Source organism: Argentina silus (assembly GCF_951799395.1).
Source record: "Argentina silus genome assembly, contig: scaffold_435, whole genome shotgun sequence".
NCBI lineage: Eukaryota > Metazoa > Chordata > Actinopteri > Argentiniformes > Argentinidae > Argentina > Argentina silus.
The window spans coordinates 7,913-20,862 of NW_028153129.1; the positions used below are offsets into that span (position 1 = coordinate 7,913).

The following is a 12,950-nucleotide window of genomic DNA, read 5'->3' on the forward strand; positions in this document are numbered from 1 at the left end:
TCTCCCATAACATTACAACACAGGGGAGGCTGGCGGAGGTAGAAATCGGAGGACGGGCTTGTTGTAATGCATGGTGTTTGATGGTGTTTGATACCATTCCTCATTCCATTCCATGCATTATGATGAGCCCCGTCCTCCGATTCCTACCTCCGCCAGCCTCACCTGCTTTACAGTGAGTGCTTTTAGGCCTGATAACATTCCAGTTAACCCAGAAAGGACGAAGGTGGAGGCTGGTGGAGGTGAAATTCTTTCCTCATTCCGTTCCATGCATTACAATGAGCCTGTCCTCCTATTTCCACCTCCACCAGCCTCACCGGTAGATATTTCATATATACTGCTAATGGTACCCGTTTCAGATTATTATTATTTCTTGTTTTACTACGAGGTGTAGTATACAGTATATAAACCAGTGGAAAGTGATGCTGGGAACATTGGGACCAGTAGGTCATCTTCTTCATGCCCAGGATGGGTGGTGTTCCTGGGGCGGAGAGAGAGGGAGCAGTGTGGGTGGGTGTTTCTGTGTCTGGGTCAGGCCATGCAGTACAATGAGCCCGTCCTCCGTTTTCTACCTGCACCAGCCTCCCCTGGTATCCAGTGTTGTTTGAGACGTCCGGAGTCCTTGTGTTCCTTGGGTGCAGGGCATCTGGAGGGGGTCTAGGGGGGGCTAGGGAGTCTGGGGGGGGGGCTAGGGGGTGCAGGGGGTCTGGGGGGGTCTAGGGGGGGCTAGGGAGTCTGGGGGGGGGGGGCTAGGGGGTGCAGGGGGTCTGGGGGGGTCTAGGGGGGGTCAAGGGGGGGCTATCTATGGGGTGCAGGGGGTCGGGGGTGGAGGTCTGGGGGGGGGGGGGCTAGGGGGTGCAGGGGGTCTGGAAGGGGGGGGGTCTAGGGGGTGCAGGGGGTCTGGGGTGGAGGTCTGGGGGGGTCTAGGGGGGTCTAGGGGGTGCAGGGGGTTTGGGGGGGGTCTAGGGGGGTCTAGGGGGTGCAGGGGTCTGGAGGGGGGGGGTCTACCTCCCAGGGTCAGAGCTGTAGCGCTGGGTCGTCAGGGGGGTCGCTGGGGTCTCTGGGGTCATGTGCTCCTCCGGCAGGGAGAGACGTCGACAGACCTCAGAGGGCTCTGACTCACTAGAGCTCCCGCGATTGGCCGAGCCGAAGGACACATCCACCGGTTGGCTGGCTAGACCCAGGAAGTGCAAGTTGCGACACTCTGATTGGATGGCCACGCCCGGGTGGTGTTCCCCTGATTGGCTGATCGAGCCTTGGGGGAGGGATTCTGGTTGGCTGCTAGGGCCGGGAGGCGGGGTCTGTGGCGTCCTATGGGGAGGTTCTAGAAGACGGAGGTCCAGTCCGCTCTGGAGAGACTCACAGGAGGGGCTGGACTGACTGTCTGGGTCGACCAGAACCTGAGGGACAGAACCAGACATCTACTGAACTACTGGACCGCTCACAGCCAACATGTCAGTCAGGGGAGGCTGGTGGAGGTAGAAATCGGAGGACAGACTCATTGTAATACATGGAACGGAATGAGGAACGGCCAATACCACTGCCGATATCATTCCTCATTCCATTCCATGCATTACAATGAGCCCGTCCTCCGATTTCTACCTCCACCAGCCTCCCCAGAATAGAGGAGGTAAGATAGAGAGCTAGTGTGTCTGGAAGGCCCTGGGCCAGGCCAGTGGACAGACCAGAGTAGACGAGAGTAGAGCAAAGGGGACGGGATCTGATGTTGACCTAGTTCCACAGAGACCCCCCAGGGATGAGAGGATTGGCAACACACACACACTAATGTACCAATTTGTTTTTTAACACAAACACACACGCACATGCCTGCACGCACACACTCACACACACACACACACACACACACACACACACACACACACACACACACACACACACACGCGCGCGCACATGCACACTCACACATACACACACATACACACACACACACACACACACACACACACACTCTCAAAGCTTTTAGACACAGATAAACACAAATGGATGTGCTGGGATCCCTCTGATGAGACCCCAACTCTGGCTGACCTACATGTGAACCTCCAGTGCCCTCCAGTACTGGTGGTAGGAAGCATTTAGAATTTCGTTTTTCCAGATTGGTTTCACCATTTAGAATTTACAACCCTTTTTAATACATAATCCCCCTATTTCAGGACACCAAAAGTATTGGGATTGGCAGGTGTTTCTGGTTAGTCAGGTGTGCAGTCATAAGAGAGCTGTCAATGTCTAGTATTGATTCAAGGCTTTACATTTGCATTTGGAGTTTGCTATTGGTGTCTGTCAACATGAGGACCAAAGAGACATCAATTAGTCAAGGAAGCCATTATATAATATCAGAAAAATCAATCAGGAACTTAAAAAAAAATCAATCAGGAACATAGCTGAATTAAAGCTGAGAATCTCTACTTTAACCTCATAGTAATTGTTTGATTTCAAATCAAACTGTTGGAGTATAGAGTTAAAAGAAGACAAAATGCTTCCTCTTTCCGATACTTCTGGAAGGCACTGTGTTGACATGTATGAGGTCAATGTTGTAGGATACAACCCACCTAGCTTACCTGTGTGACAGAGTCCACAGGAGACTGCTGGGAGGGGGAGGGGGTGAGGGTGGGGGTGAGGGAGGGGGAGGGGGTGAGGGTGGGGGAGGTGGTGGGGGAGGTGGTGGGGGAGGCCTGGGGGGGCAGGGCTATGGTGCTGTAAGATGGAGGCACCAGGGCCATCTGCCTCTGCAGCAGCTGCATGATTCCACCGATGTCAGCTGACATCCTGGACTCCAGCCTGGGAGGGAGGGAAGCACAGTCAGGACACCCCACCATCACAGTTACAACATGCTAACTACAGTTACAACACGCTAACTACAGATACAACACGCTAACTACAGCTACAACACACTAACTACAGCTACAACACACTAACTACAGCTACAACATGCTAACTACAGCTACAACATGCTAACTACAGCTACAACGCTAACTACAGCTACAACATGCTAACTACAGCTACAACATGCTAACTACAGCTACAATACACTAACTACAGTTACAACACACTAACTACAGCTACAACATGCTAACTACAGATACAACACGCTAACTACAGCTACAACACGCTAACTACAGCTACAACACACTAACTACAGCTACAACACGCTAACTACAGCTACAACACACTAACTACAGCTACAACATGCTAACTACAGCTACAACGCTAACTACAGCTACAACATGCTAACTACAGCTACAACATGCTAACTACAGCTACAATACACTAACTACAGTTACAACACACTAACTACAGCTACAACATGCTAACTACAGATACAACACGCTAACTACAGCTACAACACGCTAACTACAGCTACAACACACTAACTACAGCTACAACATGCTAACTACAGTTACAACACGCTAACTACAGCTACAACACACTACAATGCTAACTACAGTTACAACACGCTAACTACAGTTACAACATGCTAACTACAGCTACAACACACTACAATGCTAACTAAAGACGTTTCATCACATTGTGTCCTGTATATTGTGTAATTGGCCATTAAAATGTCATTTGATTAGATTTGATGTTATCCTAAGGTTAGCCCAGAGTCATCCTAAGGTTAGGGTTAGGGTTATGGTTAGCCCAGAGTCATCCTAAGGTTAGGGTTAGGGTTAAGGTTAGCCCAGAGTCATCCTAAGGTTAGGGTTAGGGTTATGGTTAGCCCAGAGTCATCCTAAGGTTAGGGTTAGGGTTAAGGTTAGCCCAGAATCATCCTAAGGTTAGGGTTAGGGTTATGGTTAGCCCAGAGTCATCCTAAGGTTAGGGTTAGGGTTAAGGTTAGCCCAGAGTCATCCTAAGGTTAGGGTTAGGGTTACGGTTAGCCCAGAGTCATCCTAAGGTTAGGGTTAGGGTTATGGTTAGCCCAGAGTCATCCTAAGGTTAGGGTTAGGGTTAAGGTTAGCCCAGAGTCATCCTAAGGTTAAGGTTAGGGTTAGGGCTAGGGTTAGGGTTAGGGCTAGGGCTAGGGTTAGGGCTAGGGTTAGGGCTAGGGTTAGGGCTAGGGCTAGGGCTAGGGCTAGGGCTAGGGCTAGGGTTAGCCCACCTGATGAGTTGTCTCTGCAGCAGGTCCAGCCTGGTCTCCAGGTCACAGCGCTGGCGGCAGGGGATGTTGACGGGGGGAGACGGGGGAGGCGGGGGGGGAGGGGGAGGGGAGGAGGGGATGTTGTGGCAGGGGACCTCCTGATACTGCTGATGCTCACGGCTCTCCCCCCAGAAACTAAAGATACTAGAGACACCTGAGAACGCCCCTGGGGGGGGAGGGAGGGAGGGAGGGAGGAGATACATTGTTAGCACACCTAACTTTTTACAGTAGTGCATGCATACAGAATACAGGGTTTAAATGCCAATGCATATATAGTCCAATAAACATAATAATAATAATAATAATAATAATAATAATAATAATAATAATAATAATAATAATAATAATAATAATACTACTACTAATAATAATACTAATACTACTACTACTACTACTACTACTACTAATACTAATAATAATAATAATACTAATACTAATACTAATAATAATAATACTTATTATTATATACTAATACTGGTTTCAGTTTCTTACTTCATAAACACATAAAAAAGTTGCATTGGTTAAATCAAGTAGGTAAGTAGAATCAGGTGGGTAAATAATTGGGTACCAAATGAACCAATCAAAGGAGAGATCTTTAGGAAAGAATTTGGGCGGGACTCTGTTAAATAGAGATAAGAAACCTGTCAGTTTTGTGTTGACAGCAACTCGGCCTAGAAGAGGACACTCTTCCAAGAGCCACAAGAAAAAGAATAAATCAGGTAAAAGCCGACCCAAATATAACATCTAGAGATCTGCAGACCTCCCTTGCTGCATCTCAGGTAACTGTGCATGCTTCAACAATAAGAAGAACACTGAATTGAAATGGCATTCATGGGAGGGTTGCTAGGAAGAAGCTTCTGCTGTCAAAAAAGAACCAAACTGCCCATCTTAACTTTGCCAGAGACCACCTGGACAAGCCTGAAGAACCTTATCCCAACAGTCAAGTGTGGTGGTGGGAAAATCAAGATCTGGGGCTGCTTTTCCTCCTCTGGACCTGGATGACTCTTATCCCAGGAGATTCTTGACCAGAACGTCAAGCCATCAGTCAAGGAGCTGGGCTGAAAATGGGTCTTCCAACAAGACAACGACCCGAAGCATTCAAGCAAATCATCCAAAGAATGGCTTAGGAGAAAGAAGATTTGTGTTTTGGATTGGCCAAGTCAAAGTCTGACCTAAATCCAATCGAGATGCTGTGGCAGGACCTGAAGCGGGCAGTTCATGCCAGACACCCTTCAAACCTCACTCAACTGTTCTAGAAGGAGGAGTGGGCAAAAATCCCTCAAACCAGCTGTCAGAGACTGATTAGTGGCGATAAGATATGTTTACTCCAAGTTATCACTGCTGATGGAGATGCCACAAGCTATTGACTGAAGAGGTTCACATATTTTTGAGTTTTTGTTAAATAAACCACTTTCGTTTAATAAACAATGAAAATATATCATATGTTTTTGTTTGTGTCCTTTATTCGGAATGTCTTTATTACGAATTGGGGTTTAGATAAAGATTTTATAAGATCATTTGAATATTTTATACAAAAATAATGACTATCCCTGTAGGGTTCACAAACGTTCAGGCAACACTGTAGATCGTGTCATCAATACTCCAGACGTCTACCTGAGAGGGCGTGGCAGGTGTTGCTAGTCCTGGGGTTCCTGTCGTCCGTGGCAACGCTGTCCAGGTTGATGATGGAGGCACGGCCGTGCGGGAGCCCGACCAATGAGGTGGTTTGGGCGGAGCCTGTGAATGGTGACTCCTCCCCCTCCTCGTCCCCGCTGGAGTGGGACTGACAGTAGGCGTCGTTCATCCTGCCCTCCGCCTCTGTGTTCTGCCCATCGCCCTGGGCTCGGCTGCTCTGGCCTGACCCGCATCCATGATGCACGGCTCTCTGGGATCGATTAGTCTCCCCTGGCAGGAGAGAGAGAGGACAGGCTTAGGGCATCGATGGAGAACACTGGATAAAGCTGCTCTCTGGGATCGATTAGTCTCCCCTGGCAGGAGAAAGCTGCTCTCTGCCAATTGAAGCATAACAAGGCACATCGAACACAGAAATGTGTAATTTAATTTATCCACAAGGTAATGTTTAACAAAACAAAACACAAGTACATTTGTTTCGAAACAACAATGGAATCACATGATTTGTGTTCTCAGTGTGAGCAGGCTGGTGATTGGATGATGTAATAAAGGCATATTGAAAGGGTTTACCACAATAACACTTGAGTCAACAACAAAATGATTTCATATCTGTCTGTGGCCTAGGGGACTGGGAATACCAGCAGGGGAGGCTGGGGGAGGTAGAACACCAGGGGAGGCTGGGGGAGGTAGAACACCAGGGGAGGCTGGGGGAGATAGAACACCAGGGGAGGCTGGGGGAGGTAGAACACCAGGGGAGGCTGGGGGAGGTAGAACACCAGGGGAGGCTGGGGGAGGTAGAACACCAGGGGAGGCTGGGGGAGGTAGAAATCAGAGGATGGGCTCATTGTAATGCATGGAACGGAATGAGGAACGGTATCAAACACAACGGGAATGAGGAATGGTGACACTGTGTCTTTGATACCGATCCTTATTCCGTTCCATGCATTACAACCAGCCCGTCCTCCGATTTCTACCTCCGCCAGCCTCCCCTGAGCAGCAGAGCAGCCTACCTGCGTCAGACCGGCGTTGGAGGGAGAGTGGGGGGCGTTTGAGGCGGTGGAGCCGGATCCCATCCAGGTCCAGGTCCTCGCTGCTCGGAGGAGGAGACTTCATGTGTTTCTAAACAGGACACGTCACAGAGGGGTTACATCAGGGGTCCCCAGAGTGGGACGAGGCGCGCTGACCCACCGTGTCCACCTGGCGGCGCCACTACCTCAACATTTCAGAGCAGATTAAACTGATATGGAGTCATGACAGATAAGGATCTTTCATCGCCATCGGCATCGTTGTTGAAAGCGTTCTGATGTTCCTCAGTGAGCTGTACATGTCAAATAATAGTTTTATAGTTTAGTAAAAGCCGGGAGTATTCTTGATGCAAAACAACGATCATTAAAAATGATGTGACCTTGTCTAACACACACACACACACACACACACACACACACACACACACACACACACACACACACACACACACAGAGGAGTTCTATAGTACACACACACACTCACATACACACACACACACACACCACAGACCACGGACACACACACCAAACACACACCACACACACACACCACAGACACACACACACACACACACACACGCACGCACACACACACACACACACACACACACACCAGACACATACATACACACACACACACACACACACACACACACACACACACACACACACACACACACACACACACACACACACACACACCACAGACACACACCACACACCACACACACCAAACACACACACACACACACACACACACACACACACACACACCACACACACACACCACACACACACACGCGCGCGCGGTGGAGCGGGCCTCACATCTCGGAGGTTGAAGGTGATCTCCAGGTTGCCCCAGAAGTAGTCGGAGAACTCGGGGTACATGTCCAGCACCTCCAGCATGTCCTCCCGCTGGATCTTGTGGAGGTCACAGTAGGTCAACGCCCTCACATCAGCACTGGACTTACCCGGCCGGGCGTACAGGTTGATGGGCTCACCAAACACATCATTCTTACCTGGGGGGGGGGGGGGGGGGGGGGGGGGGAGGAGGGAGGGGAGGGAGGGAGGAGGGGAGGAGGGGAGGAGGGGAGGGAGGAGGGGAGGGAGGAGGAGGGGAGGGGAGGGAGGGGAGGGGAGGAGGGGAGGGGAAGGGAGGGAGGAGAAGGGAGGAGGGGAGGGGAGGGGAGGAGAGAGGAGGGGTGGGGAGGGGAGGGGAGGAGAGAGGAGGGGTGGGGAGGGGAAGGGAGGGAGGAGAAGGGAGGAGGGGAGGGGAGGGGAGGGGAGGGGAGGGGAGGAGAGAGGAGGGGTGGGGAGGGGAGGGGAGGAGGGAGGAGGGGTGGGGAGGGGAGGGGAGGAGGGAGGAGGGATGGGAGGGGAGGGGAGAGGATTTAGTCATAGTCATAGGAAATGCTGACACATTTTATATTTTATAATATCACATCTATAGTGTATATATCTATAGTGTTGGGCTGTTGTACTGTATTGTAAATAAATTATAGAATTTGCCGTTCCTGTATTATTTTATAGCAATAAAACATTGTCTTGTGTGGTGTGAAGTTGTCTCTGATATGTGAGACTAACACAGCATGGGCACTAGGTGGCGCTGTTACACTACAGACCAACGGGCAAGTTTGACTTCTGCTCTGTTGATATTCCACATTTTCAACATGGTTTTTGAAAGCCGTATATGTATTTATATAACTTCCCATTTTATTGTCACCCCATAACCTCATGTGCAAATCAGATGAATAAATCAAATAGATAAAGAAATATTGATAAATATGTATTACCCGGGGGCGCTCAGTGGCGTAGCACTATAATACGCTTACCACGTAATCACAAGGTTCCTGGTTCGATTCCGACCCTCGACCTATCCTGCATGTCCTCCCTCCTCTCTCTCTCCCATCCTTCCTGTCAATCTCTACTGTCTCTATCCCAATAACGCAGAAATGCCCTAAAAACATATTTAAAAAACAAAACAAAAATGTATTACCCAATATGGCGACCACCACATCGTCCTTCAGGATCTCGATGGAACCGCGGGAGATGAAGTAGATGGCGTTGATGACATCACCGGTGTGGACCAGCGTGTCGCCGGGGGGGGCGTGGGTGGTCTTGAACCTCATGGCCAGCGCCCGCAGACAGCCTGCAAAACAATAACAACACAATAATACACTTTATTTACACCTCTTTAAAACAGTGTTGGGGGCTCTGGGGAGGTCCCGTGTCTGCAGGGTAGAACCCGGCCCATTAAAACAGTGTTAGGGGCTCTGGGGAGGTCCCGTGTCTGCAGGGTAGAACCCGGCCCATTAAAACAGTGTTAGGGGCTCTGGGGAGGTCCCGTGTCTGCAGGGTAGAACCCGGCCCATTAAAACAGTGTTAGGGGCTCTGGGGAGGTCCCGTGTCTGCAGGGTTAGAACCCGGCCCATTAAAACAGTGTTAGGGGCTCTGGGGAGGTCCCGTGTCTGCAGGGTAGAACCCGGCCCATTAAAACAGTGTTAGGGGCTCTGGGGAGGTCCCGTGTCTGCAGGGTAGAACCCGGCCCATTAAAACAGTGTTAGGGGCTCTGGGGAGGTCCCGTGTCTGCAGGGTAGAACCCGGCCCATTAAAACAGTGTTAGGGGCTCTGGGGAGGTCCCGTGTCTGCAGGGTAGAACCCGGCCCATTAAAACAGTGTTAGGGGCTCTGGGGAGGTCCCGTGTCTCCATGCCCTGCTGACATCCCCTCTCCTCCTTACTTCCTGTCTTTCTCCACCGTCTCTGTCCAATAAAACTGAAACATATAAGAGAAGGACTGACCCACTCCAGAACACCACCTTTAAAACAGCGTTACAAAGAGAAGGACTGACCCACTCCAGAACACCACCTTTAAAACAGCGTTACAAAGAGAAGGACTGACCCACTCCAGAACACCACCTTTAAAACAGCGTTACAAAGTGCTTCACAAATAGAGAAAACAAATATGCAAATAAAAACAACAATATAAGTAGAAACAGTAAAACACAACTGATTAAAAAGACTAAGAGCAGGATCAGTGACAGGCTGGTCTATAAGAGCAGGATCAGTGACAGGCTGGTCTATAAGAGCAGGATCAGTGACAGGCTGGTCTATAAGAGCAGGATCAGTGACAGGCTGGTCTATAAGAGCAGGATCAGTGACAGGCTGGTCTATAAGAGCAGGATCAGTGACAGGCTGGTCTATAAGAGCAGGATCAGTGACAGGCTGGTCTATAAGAGCAGGATCAGTGACAGGCTGGTCTATAAGAGCAGGATCAGTGACAGGCTGGTCTATAAGAGCAGGATCAGTGACAGGCTGGTCTATAAGAGCAGGATCAGTGACAGGCTGGTCTATAAGAGCAGGATCAGTGACAGGCTGGTCTATAAGAGCAGGATCAGTGACAGGCTGGTCTATAAGAGCAGGATCAGTGACAGGCTGGTCTATAAAGACTAAGAGCAGGATCAGTGACAGGCTGGTCTATAGAGAATAAGAGCAGGATCAGTGACAGGCTGGTCTATAAGAGCAGGATCAGTGACAGGCTGGTCTATAGAGAATAAGAGCAGGATCAGTGACAGGCTGGTCTATAAGAGCAGGATCAGTGACAGGCTGGTCTATAAAGACTAAGAGCAGGATCAGTGACAGGCTGGTCTATAGAGAATAAGAGCAGGATCAGTGACAGGCTGGTCTATAAAGACTAAGAGCAGGATCAGTGACAGGCTGGTCTATAGAGAATAAGAGCAGGATCAGTGACAGGCTGGTCTATAAAGACTAAGAGCAGGATCAGTGACAGGCTGGTCTATAGAGAATAAGAGCAGGATCAGTGACAGGCTGGTCTATAAAGAATAAGAGCAGGATCAATGACAGGCTGGTCTATAAGAGCAGGATCAGTGACAGGCTGGTCTATAAAGAATAAGAGCAGGATCAATGACAGGCTGGTCTATAAGAGCAGGATCAGTGACAGGCTGGTCTATAAAGAATAAGAGCAGGATCAGTGACAGGCTGGTCTATAAAGAATAAGAGCAGGATCAGTGACAGGCTGGTCTATAAGAGCAGGATCAGTGACAGGCTGGTCTATAAAGGTGGGTTTTAAGGAGAGTTTGAAGGAGAGTACCTTTAGTAGAACCTTTGAAGGCCTTGCAGTTCTGGAGCAGGGTTCGGTTCAGGTGGAGGCAGATGTCTGCCTGGAGACACTCAGGGAAGCCCTTCAGAACCTGGGGGGGACGTTAACAGCATTCATATAGTACCCCCCTTTGTGTGTGTGTGTGTGTGTGTGTGTGTGTGTGTGTGTGTGTGTGCGTGTGTGAGACTCACAGCGTTCATGTCGATCCCGTTGGTGTAGGACCAGGCGTGTTGGAAGTACTCCTCCAGCCTCTGCCTGAGGGGGTTGGGGATCTGGTGGAAGCGGATGAACTCCCGGACCCGGAGCATCTGGGTGTGGTAGCGGGCCGTGCCGGAGTACAGCCGCTGGATGATGGCCGACACGTTCCCAAAGATACTGGCGTACATCAGAGCTGTCAGGAGGAGGGAGAGGAGGACGGGCTCAGCACGGGCTGGAAGGACGGCTACAGGCTACAGGCTACAGGCTACAGGCTACAGGCTAGGCTACAGGCTACAGGCTAGGCTACAGGCTACAGGCTACAGGCTACAGGCTACAGGCTAGGCTACAGGCTACAGGCTAGGCTACAGGGGAGGATGGGGGAGGGGAGGATGGGGGAGGGGAGAGAAGGGGAGGGGGACATTGTCCTAGACACACTAAGCTGCTGTGGAAAACCATCTTTAAACATGATCCAAAGACCTGGACGTGTTTAAACAATGTCCACATTCTCAGGGTGTGTGTGTGTGTGTGTGTGTGTGTGTGTGTGTGTGTGTGTGTGTGTGTGTGTGTGTGTGCGTGTGTGTCCCTGTGTCCCCGTGTCCCCCGCCCACTCACATCCGATGAGCATGACGCAGATGGAGAAGATCTTCTCAGAGTTGGTGTTGGGGGAGACGTTCCCGAAGCCCACGCTGGTCAGGCTGCTGAAGGTGAAGTACAGGGCCGTCACGTACTTGTCCCTGATGGTGGGGCCGGACCCCGGGACGCTCTCGTTGTACGGCTTCCCCAGGGAGTCGCCCAGGTTGTCCAGCCAGCCGATGCGCCCCGCCCCCGCCCGCTCCACGTTCCCGATGGCGTACCAGATGCACGCCAGCCAATGGGCGATGAGGGCGAAGGTGCACATGAGCAGGAAGAGGACGGCGGCGCCGTACTCAGAGTAGCGGTCCAGCTTCCGGGCCACGCGGACCAATCGGAGGAGGCGGGCCGTCTTTAGTAAGCCAATCAGGGTGGTCGTCTGGACGGGGGGGGGGGGGTCAGGGCAGGACAGTTTGTTTATTTGAAGTGCACAGATACGGACACACACACACACACACACACACACACACACACACACACACACACACAGACACCTACACAGCCTCCTAACCTCCTCTCTCTCTCTCCCCCCCCCTCCCCCCCTTCACCTCCTCCCCGGAGCGGTAGATCAGCAGGTCGAAGGGGATGGCCCTCCCCTCACCCCCCCCCCCTCCCCTCACCTCCTCCCCAGAGCGGTAGATCAGCAGGTCGAAGGGGATGGCCCCCCCCTCACCTCCCCCCCCTCCCCTCACCTCCTCCCCAGAGCGGTAGATCAGCAGGTCGAAGGGGATGGCCCCCCCCTCACCTCCCCCCCCTCCCCTCACCTCCTCCCCAGAGCGGTAGATCAGCAGGTCGAAGGGGATGGCCCTCCCCTCCCCTCACCACCACCCCCCCCCCCCCTCACCTCCCCCCCCCCCCCCCCCCCCCCCCTCACCTCCTCTCCAGAGCGGTAGATCAGCAGGTCGAAGGGGATAGCCGCCACCATGTCGATGAGGAACCAGCCTTTGAAGTAGTGCACGGCGATGCGTGCTGATTGGCTGACCACCTCGTCGTTGGTGTTGACGTACGTCGTACGGAAGTTAATCACGATGTCCACGATGAACATGATGTCCACCAGCAGGTCCACCACGTTCAGCGGCGAGCAGGAGTACCCGCATGTCTGCAGCAGCGCCTCCTCCTGGTCGCTGAGCAGGAAGGCGGCGGAGTAGGGCGTGAAGATGGCGGTGTAGATGACCAGCAGCAGGATGACCCAGT

At 51.5% G+C, this 12,950-nt stretch overlaps 1 protein-coding gene across 1 annotated transcript; it reads right to left on the reverse strand.

The window, feature by feature from the left end:
- Nucleotides 1-430: 430 nt before the first annotated feature.
- Nucleotides 431-12,945, reverse strand: LOC310824437 (voltage-gated inwardly rectifying potassium channel KCNH2-like; the record flags this gene model as incomplete). Its single annotated transcript, XM_083697688.1, has 14 exons — nt 431-478; nt 570-643; nt 1,006-1,397; nt 2,574-2,600; nt 2,643-2,793; nt 4,115-4,319; nt 5,768-6,058; nt 6,796-6,904; nt 7,609-7,829; nt 8,807-8,959; nt 10,920-11,019; nt 11,120-11,319; nt 11,739-12,135; nt 12,631-12,945. Coding segments are annotated over 14 exons (2,683 nt in total), but the record flags the coding sequence as incomplete, so codon positions are not given.
- Nucleotides 12,946-12,950: the final 5 nt, after the last annotated feature.